The sequence below is a fragment of the Cryptotermes secundus genome, unplaced genomic scaffold (genome assembly GCF_002891405.2).
Source record: "Cryptotermes secundus unplaced genomic scaffold, Csec_1.0 scaffold1847, whole genome shotgun sequence".
In the NCBI taxonomy this organism is placed as follows: domain Eukaryota; kingdom Metazoa; phylum Arthropoda; class Insecta; order Blattodea; family Kalotermitidae; genus Cryptotermes; species Cryptotermes secundus.
Genome location: NW_019727438.1, coordinates 1 through 26,574, shown reverse-complemented (window position 1 = coordinate 26,574; position 26,574 = coordinate 1). Strand labels below are relative to the sequence as shown.

At 38.7% G+C, this 26,574-nt stretch overlaps 1 protein-coding gene across 2 annotated transcripts; it reads left to right on the top strand.

Annotated features, from left to right (window-relative positions):
* On the top strand, nt 1–22,091 carry LOC111864832 (solute carrier family 25 member 45). 2 transcript variants are annotated; one of them, XM_023852366.2, is made up of 6 exons: nt 1–109; nt 2,382–2,425; nt 7,051–7,303; nt 12,350–12,467; nt 13,888–13,994; nt 21,529–22,091. In XM_023852366.2, the coding sequence occupies exons 1-6, from the start codon at nt 67–69 to the stop codon at nt 21,804–21,806; spliced, it is 843 nt and encodes a 280-aa protein (XP_023708134.1). In that variant the 5' UTR covers nt 1–66; the 3' UTR covers nt 21,807–22,091. The 2 variants fall into 2 exon arrangements, with proteins under 2 accessions (XP_023708134.1, XP_023708133.1); XM_023852365.2 differs by having other exon boundaries at nt 2,382–2,494.
* The last annotated feature ends 4,483 nt before the right edge of the window (nt 22,092–26,574 follow it).

Genomic DNA, 26,574 nt, shown 5'->3' with positions numbered 1-26,574 from the left:
TGTACTTCTACATGTTTGTTTGTTCATTCTACACATTCTTATAATTAAAGAATAAAATTTAGAGATATGACAATATCGTGGTGTGACTTCATAGCAGGATCTGTTGCTGGTATGGATTTATTCATGAAATATTCTTACATTTTTTAAAATGGTTTTAGTATTTGTATTTTAGAAACAAATGTTCCACTTATGTAGGATCAAGCAGAAAATCATAGAGAATGAATGTTTATAAAAACTGTATGCAGTTTTGTCTTCGCACCAAAAGAAACTGAATAGTTAAAATCTGACAGAGTAAAAATTTAAAAATTCATTACTTGAGAAACAGATCACTTATTGAAATTGCTGAATGTGTAAGATATTCTACACGCACTATGTGTTTACCTCTATTAGGAAATGATCACTGAGCCCCTTTACTGAACCCAATTACAGGTGGCGCAAAAATTAAAAACATTCTTTCTTAGGCTAAGCATGAAGTAACTATAATAAAAATAATTATAATAACCATAATAAATTGGCCGAGTGGCACTGAGAAAAATTCCAATAGACTAAAAATTATAATAAATAATGTACTTATATGTGATTAATTCAGTACCTGAAACATTCTTGGGGGTGTGGTGCTGTCAGTAAAAAGTGCTTATTCCATCAAACAATCCTCGATGACAGTCTTATTAAAACAAGTCATTAGATTAATATTTATACCTACATATCGCTTTCCTTCTGACACTACACAATCTAAGTCAGTGATGCTGTTGTCCAGTTCCTTTATTGTCATGGTTTAATCAGTGGTAAATGAAAGGGAATTGCTCTCTTCAGCAATACTCTCCCTTTAGTTTGTGTATCTTCATAGTATCACTTTCACTTTATATGCACACACACAAAAAACCTAACATGTCCACACAGCACAGAACAGTCTGAAATAATACTATATAAATTTTGTTAGTGACATGGAATATTTTACTCAACATTTATGGTGAGAAAAAAGTTGAAGTACACCTTACCATGTTCACCAAACAACACATAAGAAAAATAGTTAAGAAAATTACAGAGTATGGTAGCTTCAATTTGCACTACTGCATTGTCGTTTTCCACCACAAATAACTTACAACTAACTAACTTCATTGAACTGACCCCTTCTTGAGAAGATGCCAATTGTGCAGCTACTCAAGAACTACCGAACAATTTATAGAAACCAAACAATCATCACAATATATACAAGAGTCCTCCGCTGGTCCCTATCCTGAGCCATATCAATCAGGTCTATACCGCCATCCTATCTCTTTAACATCTACTTTAATATTATCCAATCACCTACACTTGATTTTTCCTAGTGGTCTCTTTCCTTCTGGTTTTCCCACCAATGTCCTATATGCATTCTTTTTCGTATCCATTCGTTCTACATGACCTATCCATCTCATCCTCCTTGACTTGAACATTCTAATTATACTTGCCAAAGATTACTAGTTATGAAGCTCCTCATTATGCAGTATCCTCATACCTTCATCACTTCATACCATCACTTCATCTCTCTTCGATCCAAATATTTTCCTCAGCGCCCTGTTCTCAAATACCCTCAGTCTATGTTGCTCCCTTAATGTCGAAGACCAAGTCTCACACTCAAACAGGACCACAGGCAAAATTATAGTTCTGTGTATCTAATTTCCTTTGTGACATTTCGTAACAAGCATGTGCCATGCCATGGTGTCAAGGGACCTACTTAACAAGGATGATAATTTATAGGAAAATTAATTTGCAGAACCTACAAATGAGGCTCCATCACTGTAACTTTATTTTTAATAAACATTAATTATGGAATTGAATAATGCTCCTTGGTTCTTGAAACACTTGGTAGTCCTGCTTGGAACATACATAACTTTTCTATGTTCAAATGCTCCTATAGTCATTGTCCTTCATACACATACAAGTGTGCTTCAACACAGTGTATCTATCAACAGATATGTTTAGAAATATACATATGAATTTCTGTAACCCTAAATGATTTAGCTGATTTCTTAGTTGTTTCTTTCCTGTCCATGTGTTGGCTTTGTTGTTGTAATTTTGTTATTTGAATAACATTAATTGCAACATGTTGGTCAGGATGCAAAAAATAAACAGTTGAGACATAAACATAATATTCTTTTGTTGTGCCATTTTTGGGGTTAGTGGTCTGTTTTAATCCCATGAGTTTCTTAAATGTTATAATTCAAGGTTCTTCAATCATATATGTGCCTAAAGGGCACTATCTAAAGAGGAAGGATAAAACCTCCTGTAAAAGGGAGTCAGACTCTTTGACCCTTTGCTATGCCTGTGGGTCATGTTTCTTATTAATTCACAATGGATTAACCACGGTGTTACAAGTCTAAAGTAGATTTTTGTACTTACAGGTGTGTGTGGCTTATTAATTGGACATCCTGCAGATACAATAAAGGTTCGACAACAGACATTTCAGTCATCAGGTTGCATACATATTGCCATTCAAACAATAAAATATGAAGGTGTAAGTTTGGAAGTGATAGGTATTTAAAATAATAAGTCATCACAAATTTCCATCAGTCATATACTTAATGAGTCAATCATTCAAGGACTTAGGTATTACCTAGGAGTAAAAGATTTTAGTGCTGCCAGAGACAGGAAAGTTACCCCTATCCTTGAGCTCCACACAATGAAGACACATGGGAGAGGTACATGATAGCTACACACAACTGCATGCATACACTGACTGCATTAGTATTCAAGAAAGAGCCCATGACATTTATTGGAATGGGGGCTGGATAGGCCTCAGAACTGATCTGGATGTAAAAAGAAAAAACCTCTTACCCTGCCAATAATTGAACCCTGATAGACCAGTCCACAATCAGTCATTATAATGACTGAGCTACTTCCAATTCATTAAATCTTTCCCACTTGATCTGGTCTCATAGTGATATAATTAAAAAAGGCATTATTTTCAAGCAATCTGACACATGCTCAAGGAATTTACATGAATGTGAATTTCTGCTATATAAGAAGTGAACAAGACACCCTGGTGATTTAGTTATAAACACACCATCAGGAAATTTGGATCAAAAACTGAAAGTATAAAAATGATGTCTGCATCAAATACAGTCACTGTTCAAGCCAGAATGGCATTCTCATTTGTACAATTCCTATGAAAGTGGTGATTTAAGATAATCATTTCTTTCCACAAGTGATATGAAATGAAGCTGAATACAGCATCAGTACTGGGTATGTCTTATCTCAGTTGTGAAAGTGCAGCTAGATAAGTAACAAACCACTATTACCAACTTCAGACACTAAAATGCCTTTCATTTGCTGCATGTGACCAAAGGCAAATTTAAATGTGAGTGATAAATATTAATTTTCCCAGGATGTATGTCAAAGAATGAGCTTCTACAAAACAGATCCACGTTAGCAACTCTGCAAGCATCCACTGTACTGTGCCAAGAAGACACAATAGTCTATTTTATGCTCCAATTTTGCCTTTTGAAACTTGGATTATGAAATTTCAAATTATTGTAGCACAGAACTGTGTTAAAATGTTCCGTGTGTTTATGCCTACTTCCCATGAAAACCAATCCTGACAATTTTTGAAAGTAAACAAGAATCTACCATTTTTAAGATCATTATTACTTTCTGGGCCTACTGGTCAGAGAGTTTGATGAATTAAGCACATTTTGTTCATCCATGGGAATATAAGGTGTGTCTATATCAAGACTATGAGAGAATTTTGTAAAAAATTGGAACTTAAGAGAACAATACATAAAACTTCTGATGTTTCATATTGTACATTTCTACCCACTGCTAAGTAATTACTTTGTAAACAGTGCTGCTGCTAGGTGACAAACACCTGACAAGCAACATCTGAACTACAACCATGAGGAGCGATGTTTTCTATGCAGTCCATGCTGAGGGGTTATAAGTGGGACAATTTAGAGTCAATCAGTTTATATGTAACAGACTGCAAAGAGGGTTATGTTCTCAGAAAGCTACAGGAAGGTCTCCATGCTATTGAGTTGTTGTGTGAGCTCTGGAACATATAAATCAATGAAGATGAAACTCAGGCAATCTACTTTTGTCATAGACTTGTCATAGGCTCTTTTACATTGAATGGACAGAATATCTTCTTTGTTAATCATGTAAAATATATGGGTGTAATCTTTGATAAGAGGATTACGTGGAGCCTTCACATAGAAATGACTGAAGCCAAGGACTTCAGAACATTTATTAGAATCTACTCCTTATTCAGAAGTGAGTGTTTAAGCATAAACATTAAACTAACACTCTATAACTTACTGATCAGATCAGTAATGACTTATACTTGTCCCGCCTGGGAACTAGTGGCGGACACCTACCTCTTACAATTGTAGTGCATGCAAAACAAGATTTTGCACACCACTGGAAATTTTTCAAGATGCACACCAGTCCTTGACTTGCTCACAGCTTTCAACTTTTCATATATGTATGATTATATAACAAAACTGTGCAGGTGACAAGCAAATGTCATACAAAACCATGAGGATGAGCATGTTCGTGGTATAGGACAAAGTGAAGCCAGACATAGAAAATGTAAGACACTTAAACTTAGTGGTGGTCAAACTTATGACCATTCAAATGACTAAGCTGCTGTTGTAGCATAAGATATGTATTTAGGCATGATCTGCTCTGTAATGCCTGCACTGACAGAGGACTTGTGTTTAGAGCAAAAGGAAGAATTTTCAATAACATGTATATGTGTGAAATACACACTTGACGAAAAGCCAAGCATATTCATAAGAGACAACCCCGTCTTCTCTTCAGGGAGGATGTTATGGAAGGACTATTACCGCAAGGGTTCAGTTGGAAAAATATCTCTGGTCATGGGCCTCAAGGGGCCTGGTGCCAAGACGAACTGATCGGCAGTAAACCGCCAGTCATAAAGTAACTGTGACTTTGACTTAGTTATGGGATATTCACCAGAGAGTAAGGGCTTTAGCAGAGGGTACTGATTGGATGTGTTACCAGGAAACAACTATTGAAAGCAGGCTGAGAAGACTTAGCGTGTGCCCCAGTGATTTGTGAAGTGTGTAGGTTAGTGATGGCACTGTAACTGCTTGCAGTTCCAATATGTAAGTGGTCAATAAATCCAAGCACCAATCCAATCCTCAACTATAAGCACTCACACATGTGACAATATGATACACAGCAAGAAAAATTTCCTTTATACACGTACATATGAAGCGAAATATCTAATGACAGGGATAACCTAAATAGTCTGTAAACAGCTGGTACAAGAGTCATAATTCAGGAAAATATAGCTGTAAAATAATATAAAGGACAGTTGAAATTAATTTAAAAATCAGTTTGCAGAAATGAAATTCTGAAGGAAAAGCTTGCATTACTGTGAACAATTATACGAGGGTAAGTCAGAAATTATCCACACTTTCTCCATAACACATCTTTAGGTTTGTCACTCTGCCTCCTATGCATGCATTGTTAGAGTTGGTACTACTGTGGTCACGTGATAGAAGTTTTACCTTGATCGCATCATTTTCCTTGATGCTGTGACAGTGTAAACATGGCCGATCTGCTAGCAGTGTGAACCAATGATTAACGAAGAATAGTGATCCGATTTCTCTGGTTGGAAGGAGTGTCAGGGGTTGAAATTCATATGTGGGTTCATCACTATGAGCAAGACTCAATCTTTCGTGGGAAAGGTGATGCTAACCGTTTTTTGGGGCTCAAAAAGGCCTATACTGGAAGACTACCTGGAAAAAGGGTGTACGATCAACAGTGCAAGATACAGTGATTTGCTGGCCAACAATCTGAAGCCAGCAATTCGCACCAAACACCGAGGCCTATTGTTGAAGAAAGTGTTGTTGCATGACAATGAACACTCACACAAGGACGGCCAGACCGTTGAAACCATTAACCATTTGTTTCGATGTGGTGGAACACCCTGCCTACAGCCCAGATCTCGCCCTTTCCCACTATCATTACTTTGAACCGCTCAAAGATGTTTTACGAGGTTTTTGATTTTCTACGGACAAAGAAGTTGGGGAAGCGGTGCATAAATGGTTGCGCGACCAACCAAAAACCTTCGTGGAGGGAATACGGAAGCTTTTGGACCGCTGGACCAAGTGCATCGAAAAGGGAGGAGACTGTGTAGAAAAATGAAGTACTTCTTTAACCCCTACTTTTGTATATATGGATTGTAAAAACAAGAGTGTGGATAATTTTTGACTTCCCTAGGTATTATATAGGTCATAAACACAGAAAGACTGAAGAATGCCGTCTTCTGGGATGTGTCACTGTGTAGATATTGTTAACCGACGTTTCGGAGGAACGTATCGCCTCCATCTTCAGGGTATAAGAAATCCGCTAGCAGATTTCACAATGAAAATAAGAGATGAATAAATTAAAAAGATTCCTGCTATTATACAATTAAAAAATCAAGATCATCTTCTCTACTTCCTGAAACACCAATAGCAATTTATGACTTGCTGTAACATTGGGTTTCTTATTCTGTTCAAATTACTTATACTATGAACGCCTGGAAACAGAACTCAGGAAAATATCTGCTCCTGAGGGAGAAAAACCAAGTGAAAAATAGAGTAGTATTGGAAAGAATGGAACTTTGAACTTTAAACAGTTCGATTAGTATTATGCAAGTAATCAAACGTAGGAGGAATTAATGAACTGGACATGAATTTTGTATGGGAAAAATATAAAATCATTACAGAATTTTAGGTAAACTTCTAATAAATGACCATTGGAAGACCAAGAGGCTGAGAGAATATTACTGAGATGGATCTGAGGGAAATACATTTTAAAACTGAAATAAACTAATGGAAGATAGATTGAATTTGGTACTGGCAAACTCGAACCTTCAAGTTATATGTCAGCAAGGGTAACTAATTGTTCTTTTACTAATATATTACACTCCTGAACTCATATAAATTATAAATTCTACATATGTTTATACAGACCACAATCTTGGCCATACTTCTGGTTAAGTGCTAATTACAACAACAAATGGACAGACGTAATTTTCATAGAGGTGTGGGTCTTTTTCAGTTGCATGGATTTTATAAGGGTATGGGGTTTCCACTGCTCACAGCTGGGATAATGAATTCAGTATTCTTTGGTGTGTATGGAAATTGCCTAAGAGCTCTTGAAAATTTTCATAAACGGCAAGAGCCAGAGAACAATGGTGTCAGCAAGTACTGGTACATGAATATATTCTTTGCTGGTGTATGTGCTGGCACAGCCCAGGTAGCTGTTGCTTCTCCTGTCGAGCTTGTGAAGATCCAGCTACAGTCTCAAACAGGTAAGTTAGGATTTTCAGACAGTGTTAAATTTATATAATTAATGACTGTTAATTTCTTACTAACTAAATAATATATAACTAAAAGGTGCTGTAATACTGAAAACAAGTAGCATGTTACTCAGACAGGCAAAAGTGAGCAGAACCAATCACATAGGTTTGTTGAACTATAGGTAATTACACTGTACCTTGTTTTTCTGTTTATTTATAATGTGTTTGGTAGCTCAGACTACATGGATTCAAATGGAGAAGGATTAATGAATGGTGAACTGGAAAGGATAGGGAAGGTAACAGCTGCAGTCTATTCAAGGTATTTTCCAAGAATTTGCCTGGAGGAACTGAGAAAAACCAAGAAAAACACTCGGTCAGGATAGTTCCTCTCTTGCTCAAGATTTAACCTTTAATGTCTGAAGTGTCCTGATCAGGCCAGTGATGAGTAGGGTCGTTGTGGCCAAAGTACCCCATTTTGCCCAGTCGGGCATTTAAACTCTGCTAGTGGAAGCGCGCACACCCACCACTAGTAGAAGTGCATGCACAGTCCTAAACATTTATTTTTAAATGTAGTAATTACCAGAGAGACTTGAGTAAAACCATAATAGAGGAATTAAAATGATACCTAAGTGAACAACAGCAAAAAAGAATATACATATGTGTTATTCCCAAACTCATCCATGAGCCAGCAATTTTATTGCAGATTCTGCAGATTAACGTGTTAAAAATAAATAGTAAAATTCGATGTTCATACCCTTTTTGTTATTATCTGCTTGATGTATATATAGGTTGAAATGAAACTACAGTAATCGATTTCACTATGAACGCAAAGAAAACAGATCGCACTCTGTACCTCAGCCACACTGCAACTGTGTGTTCATGACTATAGAAAGGGCAATAATCTCTTGCAGCTATAACAGAAGGTCTTAGCACTGAAGAAGGGACTGTCGAATTGTTCCGTCTAGCTCTTTCTTGAATAGCCAAGCTTTCATTCTTCTGTTCTTTAGTCAAAAGATTCGAAAATCTGAAGAGTGTAAGAAAGTTGTAAGGTTTTCCAGCAGAGAACCAAATGATTTTATTGCTTCCATTTCTTTTATGACACCAGGGACTGCTAAAATGTGTCAAGTGTTACAAAGAGAAATGAATTACAATGCAGAACAACTCTGTGAAAAACTGGGAGACCATTTTTGCAGTACGCATCAAAATTAAAAGAAAAAATTGAAACTCTTTATATAAAAATTTTCAAATCTTCTGTTATAATATGTGACACTATGTTCTATTCTGATACAAATAAAGTTAATTCCATCCATTTATCAGAAAAATTGAGTTAGATACAGCATTTTTAAAAACAATCCTTAAAATTGTTTAAGCACTCTTAACAGGAACGGATATTTAGACGCAGAGCAGCATACATCTATGCTGCAAATGGGACTTCAGTCTGTGATTCTGGTGTTTGGAGGGTCTAAAGTAAATTCCTGATTTTCAGTAGCTAATATCAGTTTTCTTTTCCACAGTCAGCACAACACTATTTGTTAATGATAAAATTAAATTTAATTATACGGTAGCCTTATCATCAGGTTTTAAATATTAAACACAAGGATAAAAGTGGTTAACGTGCAGGTTCACATAATTTCTGCCTTTCCTGTTTTCTACCAAATTATTAAGATGAACATTTGATATGTCATTATTTTTAAAACTTATTTGAAAATGTCTTAAAAGAGACAGGATGGGGAGGTTTGGACTGGATTCATGTAGGACAGGGACTAGTGGAAGACTCTTGTGTGAACACAATACTGATCACTTGGGTTCCATAAAATTTTGTGAAATTCTTGAGCAGCAGAGCTACTGGGGGAATCTCAGGGACTCAGCACCATGCAGTTAAGAAGTTATTCTGAAATTGATCCACTTGTTACAATATTTGTAACTGAGCAATGTCAGCATTTGCCAATTCAGTATTCATTTTTACATTACTCTGTAAGCTTTCCAGCCCCTACACCACATCTTGTGCACAACAGTGTTTCTCTCTTAGATCTTACATACCATTCTTGTGATGCTTTATTATATGATATATGTGCATCTTATTCTTTTTTCAGCTGTTATCTCAGGTCTTATTTAACTTGTTCTTGCTTTCCTCTCCTTATATTAAGAGCATTCAAGCAAAATTCTTTTACCACTTTTATGTTGTTATGTTCACTAATTTTATATCCCTTTCATTCTTCAGACATCACCAAAAGGTAGCAAGTTGTTTATTGACTTGTAGTTGAATGTCTTAAGCAAGGCAGGGGAAAGCTTAAATGTAGCTCCAGGAGACAAGACTTACCCCCTCTTGCAATTAAAACCAGATCAACTCCATTACAGTCAATAACATGTAATTTCTTGTCACTAACAAAATATACATCACAATTCTTAAAAACAGATTTATTTACATGTTTAAATTATAGCCCTGATATTATGATCATGAAATTAACAAAAGAGCATAAATTCATTTTTGTTTAACATTCAAAGAAAGTCTGTAAAATATGCCACCCAAAACTGTGGCTTCATTCACCTGTGGTGGCATGCTGGCCCTGCCATCACAACAATCTAGTGTTGAATATTCTAATTTCTTGTAATGTTGTACTCTACAAGCTCTGGCAGGCTCACATGACACACTTAACTTTAAATAGGCAAACAGCTGTACAAATGTGGAATACTATCTTCTGGGCTACACCTCTTTGTAGTCTGAAAGTTAGGGAGTAATATTTCAGATGCACATATTGCTCCCATTTTCAGCGTGTCTTGAATAATTCAACAGAATATAAGAAAATGTGTTACAGACCAAAGGTATATAAATAAGCAATTTTATGCTTGTATTTAGTATTTCAGGAAAAGAGTTGTTTCTCTGAGTACTGAAACCTGCGGTCAAAATAATATACATATCATTTTATTATTAAAACAAAATATTGTTGTATATGAAAAGGAATTTATATTATTGCACAGACAACAGGATGTAACTGTGAAGATTTCTACCCTTCAATCACTGTTGTTTATGGCTGAAACTGAGAACTTAACCTATTTTCCATGAATCTAATACCTATAGGATTATCCCTTATTTCAGTGCCTTGCTCCTTTTTTCCAAGATTGTCTATTTGGATAAATAACTGTCCCATATATGAGTAACTACAACATAATAATTTTGGGGGAAACCAGCCATCCAATGTAACTGTCCTTGTTTATAAGAATTGTACAAGTCAGTTTTATGCACAAAACAAGGATATGGAGAATTTTTGGGAGAAAACCACTTGAAAAGCAGCCATTTACGAGGGGGTAGCCAAAAGAAACCGAACTTATTTTTTTTTTAACTTATTTATTCAAATTTTAAGCACAAACCTTCAATCCCCTTCAAAGTACTCTCCACTTACACTAATACACTTGTCTAGTCTTTTATTCCATTTTTCAAAACATTATCTAAATTCATCTTTTGAGATGCTTGACAGTGCCTCTGTCGTTTTTTTCTTCACCTCAGCAACATCAGCAAAACGCTTTCCTTTCATGTCTCTTTTCATTCGAGGAAACAAAAAAAAAAGTTGCACGGGGCAAGGTTGGGTGAGTATGGAGGGTGAGGAACAGGGGTCATACCATTTTTGGTCAAGAATTGTCGTACAGACAGGGCTGTGTGAGCAGGGGCATTGTCATGATGGAAAAACCAGTCACCCAACTGCCACAAATCTGGCCACTTCCGCCGCAAACTGTTGTGCAATCTTTTCAAAACTTCCAAGTAGAAAGCCTGGTTAACTGTCTGACCCTGTGGAACAAACTCTGAATGGACGACTCCTCTCACATCGAAAAAACAAATCAGCATTGTTTTCATGTTTGATTTCACCTGACGAGCTTTCTTGTGGCGAGGCAAACTTGAAGTCTTCCACTGGCTTGATTGTTGCTTTGATTCAGAATCGTAAGCATAGCACCAGGTTTCGTCACCGGTGATAATTTTTGAAAAAAAGTTTTCATCATTTTGGGACTCTTCTTTCAAAGCACAGCATGCTTCCACGCGACCTTGTTTTTGTTCAGCAGTCAGCAGTCGTGGCACGAATTTCGCAGCCACCCTTTTCATTCCCAAATCTTCTGTCAAAATTCGCTGAACTGAGCTCCAAGTCACTCCCGACAGCTCCACAATTTCTTCAATGGTCCATCGTCAATCTTCCTTGATGATTTCACGAATTTTTTCAACATTTTCATGTGTTCGGGCCGTGGAAGGACGACCAGAACGAGGTTTGTCATCAAATGACATTTCACCAGTTTTGAAACAGGAAAACCACTCAAACACTTGAGTTTTCCCCATAGCATCGTCCTTGTACGCCGTTTTTAACATTTCAAGAGTTTCTGTTCCACTTTTCCTGAACAAAAAGCAGAATTTGACCGCCGTATGCTGTTCACGAAAATCAGCCATTGCAAAAACGACGACCACACAAAACAGTTGTCACTATAAACTCTGCCGAAACTAGTCATTACTTTCTGAAGCAACGGTAGTCGACTTATCAACTCAGGAATGTTAGCTCTATGCGCTCATAGCGGCAAAACGTGGTACTACAAAAGCTCTGCCCACAAAAAAATTAGTTCAGTTCCTTTTGGGTACCCCATCCTATAAGACCAAGGAGATGGAATATCCTTAGGAAACGGACTATCATGATGTGAACCATATTCAATTAGGGTAGAAGTATATACAATGGCTTTTGAGTTAGTAGCATTGAATCTTCAGGTTATATTACCAGCAAAGTAGTTACTTAGTTTGACAGTTTCATACAATGGAGTATCCTGTACATTGAATTAAAAATTATAAAACACATGACTCATGGATAACTCAACTTTACTCTAAAATTTTAGAACATATAATGTCATCATGTGCTCAAGGAATTTATTGTAGATGAAAGAAAAAATCTCATGCATAGATCCCAAATTCTGCACAAGGAATGGAAAATCTGCCCTTACACAGCCTAGTTAATTCTGCTTGAAACATGCTTTTACAGTAGTTAACAAGCCTGTAAGTTAGGTTATGGTAAGTGAGAATTTGTTTTCCAGGAACATGGGAGAAGCAACATTCAAGGAAACATACAGGTCCCATTAATTGCATTTTACATATAGTAAATGAACATGGCCTGAGAGGATTGTATCATGGAAGCCAAATAACAATGTGTCGGTAAGTCATTACTCCATACACAAATATTTCTATCAAAACTATTGTTACATTTGTATGGGCTATGAAGGCATATATAGTCTGAGGTGAGTTATCAGTTTCTAGACAAATTTCAGAAAATATGACAGTGGAAATAAAAGTGCCAACATATGCTTAAAATCATTTTAATTCTGCATGTCCAGTAATGTCTCTGATTTGTGACTAATGTATAAATCAATTGATTTAGCAGTCTTTAAGGAAACCATTATATCTGCATATTACATTAACATTGGAGAAGTGTTAATATCTAATTTAATTGGTCCAATTAGGACAGTACAACTGTTTCATCTGGTGAAATGGAAATACATGTATCAAAATTTAAATGAAGTATTAAGTTTTAATTTGATTAATGTGATGCCAACCATGAACATAATGTAAAATTTAAGCTCACTTGTCCAACATATTATAATGGTATAGGGCCTATAAAGAGAACCTAAAGTAAAAAGTGTAAGAAGTAAAGCCATCTCTATACCAGGCAGTGAAGGCCCATAGGGTTGTGAGACGTTGAGGGTCCCACATTATCTAGACAATCGGCTCAGAGATGGCAGTAAAGTTGTCAGCCTTACACACCAGCCGCGCTTTACTCCCCAGGGAAATTATTTAAGTAATTCCTGGTTCTCATTTCTGTTAGAGGCTGAGTGAACCCAAGGGCCATAGTGTGGCTGGAAGGATAAGGTCGACTGAAAAAAATCAAATGACCTCATTGGGACTTGAAGCCGCGACCTTCCAGCTTGTAGCATAGCCCCTGAACCAACTACGCTACCGCGTGCCCCCCTACAAAGAGAACCTGGCTGAAATTTTTATATCATGTTTAGATGAATATTCTACATTCAAATGCATGTTCTGAGTCCAAATCTTGAGGAATATAAATGAGGATTCTACTTACTTTCCCACAATTCCATTTTATCTATAGTAATATTTTCATGCTTAGAAATCTCTGTTACATTCTGCTTTCCAAACTGTAAGCCAATCACAAAAGAATACTTCATTTATGCACTCATGTATATATAACAAACCACAATTAAATTTAATATTAACCTAGAATTCTCATAGGCCACATTCATGCTTGCCAAAGTCTGCATATTACCCAAGCTTTGTATGATCCTTATTCAGATGGAGGTGAAAGGGTATTAAAGTGGAGTTCACCATAGTGGCAAACTGTACTGAAAGTAACATGATTATTGTTTTCCATAAAAATCAAATGCATTAGTCTATATACATGCAGCGTTAAAGTACTCAATTTAACATTGTCTGAAGTGTCAACTTTGAGATAAATGAATGGAACTGTCCTGGAGATTTCCAAACATTCTGTTTCCTCACAATAATACATATAAGACATCAGAATTTGTATCTTACATGCTGCCCAACAACTGGTTGATTGCAGGGACTCTCTTTCATCAGGTCTGTATGTACTGACCTATGTTGTGTGCTTGGACATGTTCCATGGACCTCAACAAGTATGGACAGTTATCTTTGCAGGAGGAACAGCAGGTAGTGTATGTTTTTATTCTGATAAATGAAGTTGATAATTTGATTTGTTTCATTCTGGTCTGCCACACTAATATTATGAAAAAGTTAAATAGTTCCACCCAGTGTGACTGGTTATTCCAGTCACAGTGGACAGAACTATTTAACTTTTTCAGAAGTTGATAAATATAGTAAGGAATAATAATTGGGTGACCTCAAATATTAGATGGAGGCAACAGGTTCCTTCAAAATGCTGATAATATTGTCTTGTGTATGAGTGATTACAGACATGGGTAATTCGATTTATTGAACACTTATATATTGTAACTAGCCTCGGCACGGTCAGCACAAGAAACCCCTCTTCCAACAGCTCTATTGTTCCATCAATCGGCCATCGCTTGGACCGCGTAGAGAATACTATTTCTCTGTTGCTGTTTACGACCATTACCTAAAGCGGCCATTGCTTACAAAGTCATTACTTAACAAATAGGTCTACATGCTACACTGCTCCCTCCTTAAGGCTATTCGAAATGAACAGCCTATAGGCGTATGCCAATTCGTCTTTTCCGAGGGGTGTACTTGTGATATACGTTATCGGCCTCGCCTTTCTTCCCTTTGGCTCGGTTCTCTCGGTGATTACTCTCCAACTGCTCTCGCTGTTTCCTCCTTAAGTCCGCTCATCCCGAGCGGTCCCTGATAAGGTGTGAGCCAGTCCAGGTGTACCAACATCAGCCTCGATATAGGATTCTGCTGGATCCTTATTACTACACAATCTATCCAGGTGACTACATTGTATGGGTTCTCCCATCAGGATTGGAGCTTGGGCGATATTTCCTTTGTGCAGATTGGGCGATAGAGCCTCGTGGTTGCCCACACAGTTGGCAAATCTGCCACAACTAGTTTTAATCCGATCACTGGCCAGCTTCATGTGCTAGAGGGCATAACTGGGGATATGTTGATGGTCCACTAAATTTACCACATTTTCGAGTGTGTGTCGTTCCTTGTCAAGGGTATCGAATTGCAGTCAGAGTTCTCTTTCTAACACTACGTTAGCCGGGTTCAAGCCTGTAGTAACGTGAATGGATGCCCTGTAAGCATGGAGAAAGCTGGGTAATCCTGCATCACAATCCGTTTGGTGCAATGATATTTCATAGATGTTCTTCGACCACACTGATGCATAGTTCCACTGTGCTGTCCAACTGCTGGTGCAGGAATGTGCTGTGCCTCTAGCTCTGTCCCAGGCATTGCAAAACCTCCTTTAACAGGCGGGATTTGAAGATACGGCCCTGGTCACTATGTAGTTCCCGTGGCACCCCAAAGTGACAGACTAAGTTAGTAACCAGCTCTTCTGTCACTGGCGAAGCCTCTTGGTTGGGAAAGACATGGGCTACCAGCCACTGGGTAAAATAGTCCATAGCGATCTTGAGGTATTGTTTCCTTCGTCGCTCCGTGGGAAGGGTTATGTTACATTGACAGCTATCCTTTCGAACAGGGGCCCTGACGTTGTACTTATGCACTTGGCCCCAATTCATGGTCCAGGGGCAGCGACAGACTGCACAGGCGTTGTACTTATGCACTTGGCCCCGATTCATGGTCCGGGGGCCGCAACAGACTGCACAGGTGTTGCACTGCTGCCATCACCTCTTAACATCGTTTCTTATTTGAAACCAATAGTATCTTTGCTGGAGCTTACACAGGGTCTTGTTGGCACCCTAGTGACCTCCTTACGATTCATCAGAGTTCAGTCAGCTGTCGTTCACTTTGTACGAGAAAGAATTATCTGGCTACTTTCATCGTATGTTGGCGGATTCCTAGTAGTGGTCCAGTATGCCGTTCCTCACAGCGAGGGATTTCCATTGGACCCAGTATCTCTTGTATGTGAAGCTGCTTTTAATGATGTCTTCCCATTCTGTGCCCGGTATGTGAAGTCTGGCCATTCTAGGCACTGCTCGGTCTGTACTTCCTCCAGAATGGGCCCTATGTCCAGGTTGTTCAGTTTTCAATTCTCAGAACGGCTGGATCTCAGCCGGCTGCAGCTATGGCCGCAGTAGCTCCCACCTCTTTGACGTCTGCTCGTGCCTCCATTTTGTGGCAGTGGATACACCCTTCTCGGCATGGTCGTTGCTAAAGGGCATTGGCATTGTTGTGTTTCAAGCCTTGACGTTGCCCGGAAATAAATCTGTACTCTGGGAGAACTGAATCCAGCGGGCGGTTTGTTCTTCTAGGTTCTTAAAACTCATGAATAAGGTTAATTAATGGTGGTCGGTGCATAGGTGGAACTCTTGTAGAGTAGAGAAAATTGTGAAAATGATCCAGCATAAAAGTAAAAAAAAAAGTAAAGCTGTCCCTGTACCAGGCCGCGAAGGCCCGTAGGGTTGTGAGACGTTGAGGGTCCCACATTATCTAGACAATCGGCTCATAGATGGCGGTTAGGTTGTCAGCCTTACGCACCCGCCACACTTTACTTCCCAGGAAAATTATTTGATTTATTCCTGGTACTCATTTCTGTTAGAGGCTGAGTAAACCCCAGGGCCTAGTGCAGCTTTCTCACAATTACCAGTAGTTCCTGCCATGTAACACAGTAATTTCTCTCGGCCTTATTCAATGTCTTACTGTAGTAGGCTCCTGTCCGTCCTGTACTTGAGACAGCACTCCTCCAATCACAAATTTACTCCCATTTCTGTCAACTAAGAACCTCTCTCTTGGCTATGGGTAAGCAAGAATAAGGGCAGTACAGAGGCCCTCCTTTGGTATTTGAAAGGCATCCCCTATTTCTGGAAGGCTTGCTTCTACTCCGTGAGTAGTTCGCAATGTTGGCGTAACTGGAAATAAACTGTCTGTAATATGTGCATAGGCCCAGAAAGTTTTTAATTTCGTTTTTGTTCTTCAGGGTCGGCCATTCTCGTACTGCTCTCTGCTTCTCGGGGTCTGTGGTTATCCCCTCGGGTGATGCAATATGCCTGAGGTACTGGACTTCCTTCTGAATAAGTTGGCACATCTCCGGACTGAGTTTAAAGCGGGCTTCTCAGAACAGCTTGAACACTTTCCGCAGGTTGAGTAGGCGCTCTTGGAATGTGCAGCCAATCCCGATTACGTTGTCCAGGCAAGATAGTGACTCGTGAGGTCTCTTAAGACTGCCTCCGTTAACCTCTTAAACGTCGGCGGATGGTTGCAGAGGGGAAATGCAGTCACTATGAACTGCCATAGCCCTTGCCCCGTAAAGAATGCACTCTCCTCCTTGTCTCATGGATGCAGATCTATTTGACAATAACCACTTTCAGATCGAGAGAGGAGAACCATTTGGCTCCAGCCAACGTGTCCAGTGTGTCAATTCGAGGAAGTGGGGAACATTCTTTCCTTCTTATATCACCCAGTTTTTTGTAGTCCGCCCTGAAGTGCAGGTCCCTGTTCTTCTTCAGAACGAGGACGGGGGATAACCAGGGGCTGTCTGTCTCTTCAAACATCCTATGTCGTATGTCCTCAAACATCTCACTTAATTCCACTTATTTTGTTAGGGAAGCTTCCTCGGAGGTTGGAAATTCGGTCAGGCATCTCCCATATTTATATGGTGGTACACGGTGTCGATCCATCCATAGTCGTTGTTCTTCATAGCAAGATGTCTCCGTATTAGGTAAGATGCTGTTCCAAATCTCAGGGATTCATTGACACCCATGTTTGGCCTGGCGGCTGAAATCACATCTTGAAAATTGGGGGAAATTCTGGTCACAACAGGTAGCATTAAGGATCCTAACGTGTACTTCCCGATGGTCTCGAATCAGGTTTCTGGCTATGTAGAGTCCTTCGGGTGCACGGATTGGCTTCTATCAAGCCATATTCCACTCCGAAGGAACCCTCCAATCGAGCCATCTTCAATCTCTTGCATTGTGCTGGCATCACCTGATCCTTGACCACCAACAGACTGGAGGGCCGGGCTGCATAACAATAATTCTTTCTCTTCGAGACGCAGCAATTGGCGCCCTAGGTCCACAGATTCATTGTATGCGCGCAGAATATTCAGGCGCAAGATGATCGTCGCGACGAATACCCGAATTTTCAGTGTGCGCTGCCCCAGGATGAGTGGCAGGACAACTTCCTTCAAGTTGGGGAGGGCTTCTCCAAATATTGTCTGCAACACGTAGCGTTGGTTTGGCTCTTTTTTGTGCAATCCGGCGGTGATGTCAAGCCTGGCTAGTCATGTACGTCCTGTTGTCAAGGGGCACATGGCATGTTTTGTCACCGACCATGCCCTGAGAGTAGGCTAGGTTCAGACCTTCCTGTGATGACAGCCCGAGGGTGATGGGTTACTTTAATGTGTACACTGGCGTCCCTCGTTTTCAGCCGACACCTGCTTTTCTCGACGGTTTGCCATCCCTCATGTCAGCCTATGTTGCTTCTCAGTCGCCATTCACGAGTTACTGCTGGCTTCCGTGTATCTCAGAGGTATTTCATCTTGTCTCCTGTTCCAGTCATCGTTTTCTACCTCCCTCCTGCAGGGGCGGTTACCACGGAATTGGTCTGGAGCCCCACACACCGATCGTCTTTGGTCTCCTCGCCCAGTTGGGGGCGATTGGCTCCACCAGCTAGTCCTGCAGCTCGTTTTTTTTTGTGGCATGGTTGCTGGGAACATGGTCTCCAGCTCGAGGGCCTGCCTGAGAGACTTGTTCATCGCTTTCTCGCCTCCCAGCAGCAAGTGGATTTTTATGGTGGGATTTTCTATTCCATCGGCGAACGTCTTGCTTGCATCCCTTCTTCCTTATATGGCCCTCGGGTAGTGAAGGTAGGCGTGGTGGGTTAGGTGTCTGACAGCTGTGGCAAATTCTTGCAAGGCGTCTCCGACACAATGGATCCTCGTTTTTTATCTGACTTCGTTACACTGCGGCCAGGTGCTGGTCCCGGATACTGTCCTCCAGGGCCTCGAGGATTTCTTAGTAGGTCTCTCTTTTTGAGACTCCGTGTAGCACATCGATGGCTCGGCCCTGCAAGGCTGTAATTGATTATGTGGATTGGAGTGCCCAGCAGTTGTGCCCTGCTTGAAGTGGCACTGAATCATGGCTCATTATGTAGTCCTGTTGAACTTATACGGCTTTGCTGCGCTGTCCTGTTCTTCTTCCGTGCTTGGCAAGGACCTCGACTTCTGCTATTTTGGCATCAAGTCCTCTACGCGCGGTATCAATTAGGTTTGTCATCCGTGCCTTGCCCTGGATCATGAAGCTGGGTTCTTAGTGAAGGTATTATGATTTCCAAGAGGCTCCTTGTCAGCATATCGACAGACGTCCTTATGGCCTGTAAGTGAACCTATGTTTCGTCAATTTTTCTGTCATTTCCTTGTAGAAGACCTGCGTCTTTTGGTTGACACATGACAAGACGTCTTCCACCCGATACTTGATGGTCTCCTCCAACTAGAATTGAATGGAGTGCATTGCTTGTAGAGCAGTCTCCATAATGCACAGCAATAAATAGTAGGTGTGATATTATACAGCCTACACTTTCTCCATTATGATCTCAACCCAATAAGAAGTAATTTTTTTATTTCACAAAACTGGGATCCCAGTTTGTCAATGCTTGTAATATTACTCAAATAATCTTCACTCTTTACCATATATTATAAATCTTTCCATTTTTAATACAGTTCTGTCTAATGTTACTTCATGAAAAAATTAAGGGTCATATGATCATACTTTAAATTAATCAATTACAACTAAAAATTAAGGACACATCACATAGACATATAACAGAATAAGAGTGCAATGACTGGCAAAAAACAGAAGGGAAGGGGGGGGGGGGAGAAATTTCAGGATATCTCCACGTACATAGTGTATCCAGGTTCTGTTAGACTGTGTTCATTAAAAATATAAGACTCGAATTATTTTCAAAATTTCACACTTTTTATTCAAAATAGTCTCCTTCTGAGTCAATACATAGCTGTAATCGATTGAAAAGTTTTCGAAAACAGTCACTCTACTCCTTTTGTGGAATCGCATTTAAAATTGCGGTAGTTTCCCTTTGGATGTCCTGGATGGTGTCATGATGGTCTCCTTTCATCGCTAACTAACTTTTGGGAACAACCAGAAACCTGCTGGAGCCCAGTCTGGTGAATACGGAGGATAATCAAGGACTGTGATGCCTTTTCTGGCCAAAATATTGGACACGACCTTCGATTTGTGGAGTGGGCATTGTCATGGAGGAGCGACCAGGAACCTTGCTGTCGAAATTCAGGTCGAATTCAAAGAATTCTTGCCCACAAACGATTGAGGACTCCGAGATAATAATCAGAATTCACTGTTTGACCTTCTGGCAGAAATTCTTTGTGAATGATTCATTTGGAATTGAAGAAAATGGTTAGCAGTGTCTTTACTTGACTCTTTGGCATGCACACTTTCTTTGGTTTTGGCTTCTTTAGGCTCAACAACGCTGCACTCTCCCACTTTGTGAGAGGCTCATATTGAAAACACCATGTCTCGTCAGCAGTAACAATCGATTTTGTAAATTTTGTATCAGTTTGGGCCGACCGTAACATTTCTTTGCAGTGTTCCATTCTGGCATGTTTTTCATTGCCTGACAGTGCGTGGGATACAAACAGTGCACAGATCTTCCATTTGCCAAAATCTTCGGTCAAGATTTGATGCACAGTACTTTTTTGTATTCCCAAAAGCTCCTCGATGAGTCTTGCAGAAATACATCTGTTTGATGCAAGGATTTCAGTCACTTTTTTCACATTTTCTTCAGTGCGACTTGTTCTCGGCTTTAATGCAAGTGGAGCGCTTTCAGTGTCCTTCCTGCAGTCACAAAATACACAATACCATCGAAAAATGTTCGAGCGACTCAAAAAGTCACTACCGTACACACTATTCATCATTTTGTACGCTTCTCTGGCTGTTTTGCCTAACTTGAAACAAAATTTGATGTTGGCTCTATGTTCAACCGTCATTTTCCGACAAGATCAGAATACATGATGCAGCAATGCTTGCGCTTTGAAATTTTAGACAGCCATAGTTGAATCTTCAAGAATCTTAATGTCAAAACTCTCCAACAGATGGCACTGTGGGGCAAAAAAAAAAAGTTTTAACGAATCCTGGACACAGCGTGTTTTTAATGATTATAGTACATCATCCACACAGATGCCCAAACCTTTTGAACACATTATTTTCTTATCATTCTAACACCCACTACCAATCTTAAAATAATAGCAAACCACAATATATCAGAGCAATTCATTGTGTCATGGTTTTTAAAATGTATCTGCAGACTGGGCTCATATAGGTAATTACTCCGCAAAGGGTATAGAAAAACAATGATAGTTTTAAAATATTCACAACAGTATGAAATTATAGTAGGGCCAAAATACAGAAAGAATATTTCTAAACAGTCTCAGCTGAAACAATCTCAAGATGAAAGGGCTAAAATGACTTTAACACTTAATTACCTTGTGCATCTTAAAGTCTTATCTTGCACTGATTTTCCCCATGTGATGAAATCCAGTGTATACGTAATCCAGTATGATAGAAGCATTGGTATTTAAGTGTGATACATATGTTCAAGATTTAATTATATTTTTAAGGTGTAATCTCTTGGGCTTCAATAATTCCGCTGGATGTTATCAAGTCACGTATCCAAGCTGATGATTTATCAAATCCTCGATATAAAGGCATTGTGGATTGTACTGTCAAGAGTTATAAGAAAGATGGTCTGCACGTATTTCGTCGTGGATTTATTACGTGCTCATTTCGATCATTCCCAGTAAATGCTGCAACTTTCCTTGGCTATGAACGGTCTTTAAAATTTTGCCAACATGTGTCAAAGGACTTCTTCACTCATCCAGAACAGAAGGACACATGACTGTAAGCAATCAGATGACTTAAAAAACAATATTAAACATTACTATTCCTACCTCACATAATTAAAAAAATGTAAAAATGAATTGGCATTTGATTATGTAAAATTAGAAAACCGAAAACTTCCTACTCATTCAGGTGTCCTGTCTTCTGAAGCACTTAGAGAATGAAAAATTCTAGGATGGAAGGGAGATCCTGGGCACTCAATTTCATGATTTGTATTCTCCCCTCTCCCTATAATATGCTTATTTTCTTAAAATAAAATAACAAAAATAACTTTAATATTCATATAAATTAAATACTAATATTATTTACCAGTATCTAAAATCTTCACATAATAATCTTTAAATGATTAACCCAGCAGAGCTTGTGCTGGGTCTGGGTCTGCTCAGTATATTAGAGATTTTCATATGTTCAGTGTCTGCTCTTCTAGCAAAACTGTCCTTTTGTTAGATGAGCTTCAGCTGTTAATCTTGTCTGTAGGGACATTGACATATTGGAAACAAAACTATTTCTCTTGATCATATTTTATAATTTGTACTTCTTAATTGTTAAAATATTAATTATACTCAGTATTAATTTATGTGTTTGTATAACCTTCTTCTCACAGCATCATTGTTCAACCATCTCAATGGTTCTTGTCTTAATGATGTATATGTCATGGTCATTGCTTTGCTCATGCTTCCTTTATAATTGGCCTTTCGGCTGTTGAGTAAGCATGTAAATAAATAAATAATTGAATGGGATATTATTATTATCATCATCTCTTGTCACAGGTTTATTTCCTGGTATTCCTTTTCTTGAACCAGTGATGCACCTCACCACTCAGGCTTCAAGCTTCGCACTGTAGCACTTTCTGTAGTATGTGTGATGTTCCCAGGATAGCTGTTTTTTGCAGTGAATCTATGGAGTGCTTACCAGGAATTAGTTCCAAATATTTTCTCAACCCTCTTGTGACTACCCGTGGCTCCAATAATTACTGGTATCACAAAACATTTCATGTTCCACATTCGCTGAATTTTGATGTGTAAATTTTTATATTTTAATTTCTTCTCTGCTTCTTTTTGTACTACATTCCTATCCGATGGTACTGATACATCTATAAGTATGCAAGTTTTCTTTGCTTGTTTTTAATTATTATGTCTGGCCTGTTTGCCAGAACCTCTCTGTCTGTTTGTATGCCTTGGTTCCATAAACGGTTATATCCTCATGTTCACATACTGACTTAGGCACGTGTGAGTACCAGTTGTCTGGTACTTCAATTCCAAATTCTTTACATATTGAGTAATGTAAATGCATGCAAACTGTATCATGCCTTACTATATATTCGTTCTTCGCCAAAACGGGACGGGACATCCTGATGTTAAATGGTCTATAGTTTCTTCGTATTCTTTACACAGTCGACATTTATTTCCGATCTCTTCTTTCAATATTTTTCTCTTAAAATAGTTTGTACTGATTACTTGGTCCTGAGCTGCTATGATTAAGCTTTCTGTTTCCCCTTTAATGCCTCCAAATTTCAACCACTGATAGGTCTGTTCCTTATCCACCAGAGTGTCATCTAAGCTGCGTGGGTATTGTCCGTGCATTCTTTTCTTTTGTGTTCTGAGCTATTGCCTTTTTTTGTAAAAAAAATTGTGTGCTTGCAGGCTGTGTTAGGCGAAGAACTTGTGTTGCGTTGGTGTGTCCTAACAATTTTCATCAGTTGATCTTCTGTTCCTTCTATATATTCCGCTAGGTTTGTGGTTTCTGCCACGTAAGCCGCCTCTATCCGTATCAGGCCTCGTCCTCCCTCTTTTCTAGGAACATACAGATGGTCTATATCTGCTCTTGGGTGATGCTGTCTGTAGGTAGTTAACATTTTTCTTGTTTTCCTGTCCAATTTTTGTATTCCTCTTTGTGCCAGTTAATAATTCCAAAACTGTATCTCAGTACTGGTACTGCCAATGATCCAATTGCTTGCATTTTGTGTTTTGCATTCAGCTCTGTGTTCAAAATCAATCTTAATCTTCTTACATACTCCTTCTTCAACCTTTCTTTCTCTTTCTTGTGTTCTATCTGGTGGTTCTCTTCTATTCCCAAGTACTTATATGCTCCATTTGTTTTTAGTTCTTTAATTTAATTCTCCCATGTTTTCTACATGCTCTTTTCTTTGAACCTTACCTTTTTTTATCGAAATTCTGGCACATTTTTCTAATCCAAACTCCATTTTTATATCACTACTGAATGTTTTTACAATTTTAATCTCGTCCCTCAATTCTTCCTCACTTTTTCCTAACAGTTTCAAGTCATCCATATACAACAAGTGACCTATTTTCCTTTCAGATCCATGCACCTGGTACCCACATCCAGAGCTGTTTAATTCATGAGTTAGCGGAATAAGTGCTATGCAAAAAATTAGTGGTGATAATGAATAACCCTGAAATATTCCTCTGTTTATTTTAATGGGTTGTGATTGCATGAGTTCCTGGTTTGTTCTCAGCTGAAGCTTTGTGTTCCATTTTTCCATGGAGTGCTTGCAAAATTTCACTATGCTATCATTCACTCCTACTAGTTCCATTGACTTTTCTATCCAGCTGTGGGGCACTCTATCAAATGCCTTTTGATAGTCAATCCAAGCCATGTTTAGGTTCTTTTTCCTCCTCCTGTAGTCCTCAAGTATTGCTTTTGATATCAGCAGCTGGTCCTTGCATCCTTTACTTCCTGGGTGACATCCTTTTTGTTCTTCTGGCAATAGGTTCTGCTCCTCCAAATATAACGAAATTATTATTATTATTAATTTGCAGTCATCAATCTCTTCAGTCATTCCTGTTATTATATCTTGCTCTATTTTTTCCCAATAGATTGCTCCTGTTTTTCTTTAATTCCTTTCCTTTCATTCACATAAATTACACTGCATTTTGCACTACTTGTGTCCTTTGATAGCATTTACATGATAGCAGTTCGTTACTTATTCAACCTTCTGTAATATGTACAAAGATTCATTAAAACTGTTGAAAAAAAAACACTTTCAACTTCAAGCACTATTAATTCTTCAACGTAAGATAGCATAATTACCTTGTACTTGGAGTGCCTGAAAACTAATACGGAATGGAAATATGCCTTACATTCCTACATTATTGTGTTGTATCTTTACCGTATTTAGTTATGGTGTCAATTTTTAGCCTCATTTCTTTATTTGAAACAAATACAAAATAGGCTCATGAGATCACCTTACTGTCTATGTGTCTAAATATGTATCCTGCATAGCAACTTCTGAATGCCTCAACCAATCTTTATGTACTGTAGCTTACCATGTAATTCATGGAACCTGACCCCATCTCAAAGGCATAATTCATAAATCGCTCCCATTAGTAGTGCCAACATTACAGTCCCTCAAATTGTTGGGACAGAGACTTAATATTGCTTGAATGCCTGCATTGATCTTCTTAAAACTTGGTATGTACATTGTGCCGCTTGATGCCATCTCAAATGCTACTTCATAAATCCCTCCTCTCCATCATATGAACATTGCAGCCTCTCAAATTGTCAAGGTAATACCCTTCATATTACTTGGCATGCCTGAACCTGTCTTCATGAAACTTATTAGTTATATAATGCCACCAAGAAGCCATCTCAACAGCACATTTAATAAATCCCTCCCATCTGTAATACCAGCATTACAGCCTCTCAAATTGGTGATGTGAAGCCTGCTTTAATGCCTGCAGCAATCTTCATGACGCTTGGTATATATATCATGCCACATGAAGCTATCTCAAGGCATACTTCATAAATTTCCCATTAATAATACCAATATTGCCGTCTCATGCTGATACTGGTAACAACCTTAATATTATCTGAGTGTCAGAACCAGTCATCATAAAACCTGTTATGTGTCATGCCACCTGAGGCCATCTCAGTGACATACTTAATAAATTCCTCTCATCAGTAATACCAACACAGCCTCTCAAACTGTCGTATCAAAACTCAATTTTTAGTGAAAGGAAAGAAGGCAATTAGTTCTTCCCAGAACTACTTGCTAAGTAACTGGATTTCTAGATTTTGTATATTCATTATTTTGCCTTTCATTGTATGTGAGGCAATAATTTTGCTGTTTGTAAGCTCCTGTGAAACATTGTGTGTTTGGATAAATATCACTGATGTCATAAAAATGTTCAAAATATTTCAAACTCTATTCAGGTGAAATATTTTAAGATGTCACATGTCTTAATAACATCAATACAATCTCTCAGGGTGTCTCAGACCCAGTAAGATTGTGTATGGAAATCAGGCCCAAGCTCTGCTGGTTAATATCTAGAAAGATAGAAAGGCAAAACATGAAGCACATGTAACAAGAAATGCATACAAAGTGATGGTAGGAAAATCAGAATTGAAGATAACATGAGAAACCTACTATCCTGAAGCAAAGAGAAGGCAAGAATATAACTCACATGCACTTTATTTCTTGGTTTAGTCACTTACAAAATAATGTATGCCATTACCATCACCAAAGCTGTAAGGCAATTACAGGGGCATGTAAAATAAATATCTAAGATGATGACAAATATCTGCAGCTAACATGATACAGTAATACAATTTAATGATGATATTTGAAAATTTGTAGTGCAATATTTACAGCACACAGGACCTCATGGTCTTGAAGTAAACTGCTAGTTTAGATGCTAGAAATTTTGGATTGCTTCACCTCTGCCATTTGGAAAAATGTAGAAAGGTCAAATGACCATGACTGTAGACGCTAGAATTTATGTACAAATGAGAAACAGCTTTGCAGT

Bases quoted from the DNA above. Each gene is read 5' to 3' on its own strand.
- LOC111864832 (XM_023852365.2), top strand. From the start codon at position 67: ATGACAATATCGTGGTGTGACTTCATAGCAGGATCTGTTGCTG. The intron at 110-2,381 runs GTATGGATTTAT...TTGTACTTACAG, and splicing joins CATAGCAGGATCTGTTGCTG to GTGTGTGTGGCTTATTAATT. The intron at 13,995-21,528 runs GTAGTGTATGTT...TATATTTTTAAG, and splicing joins CTTTGCAGGAGGAACAGCAG to GTGTAATCTCTTGGGCTTCA.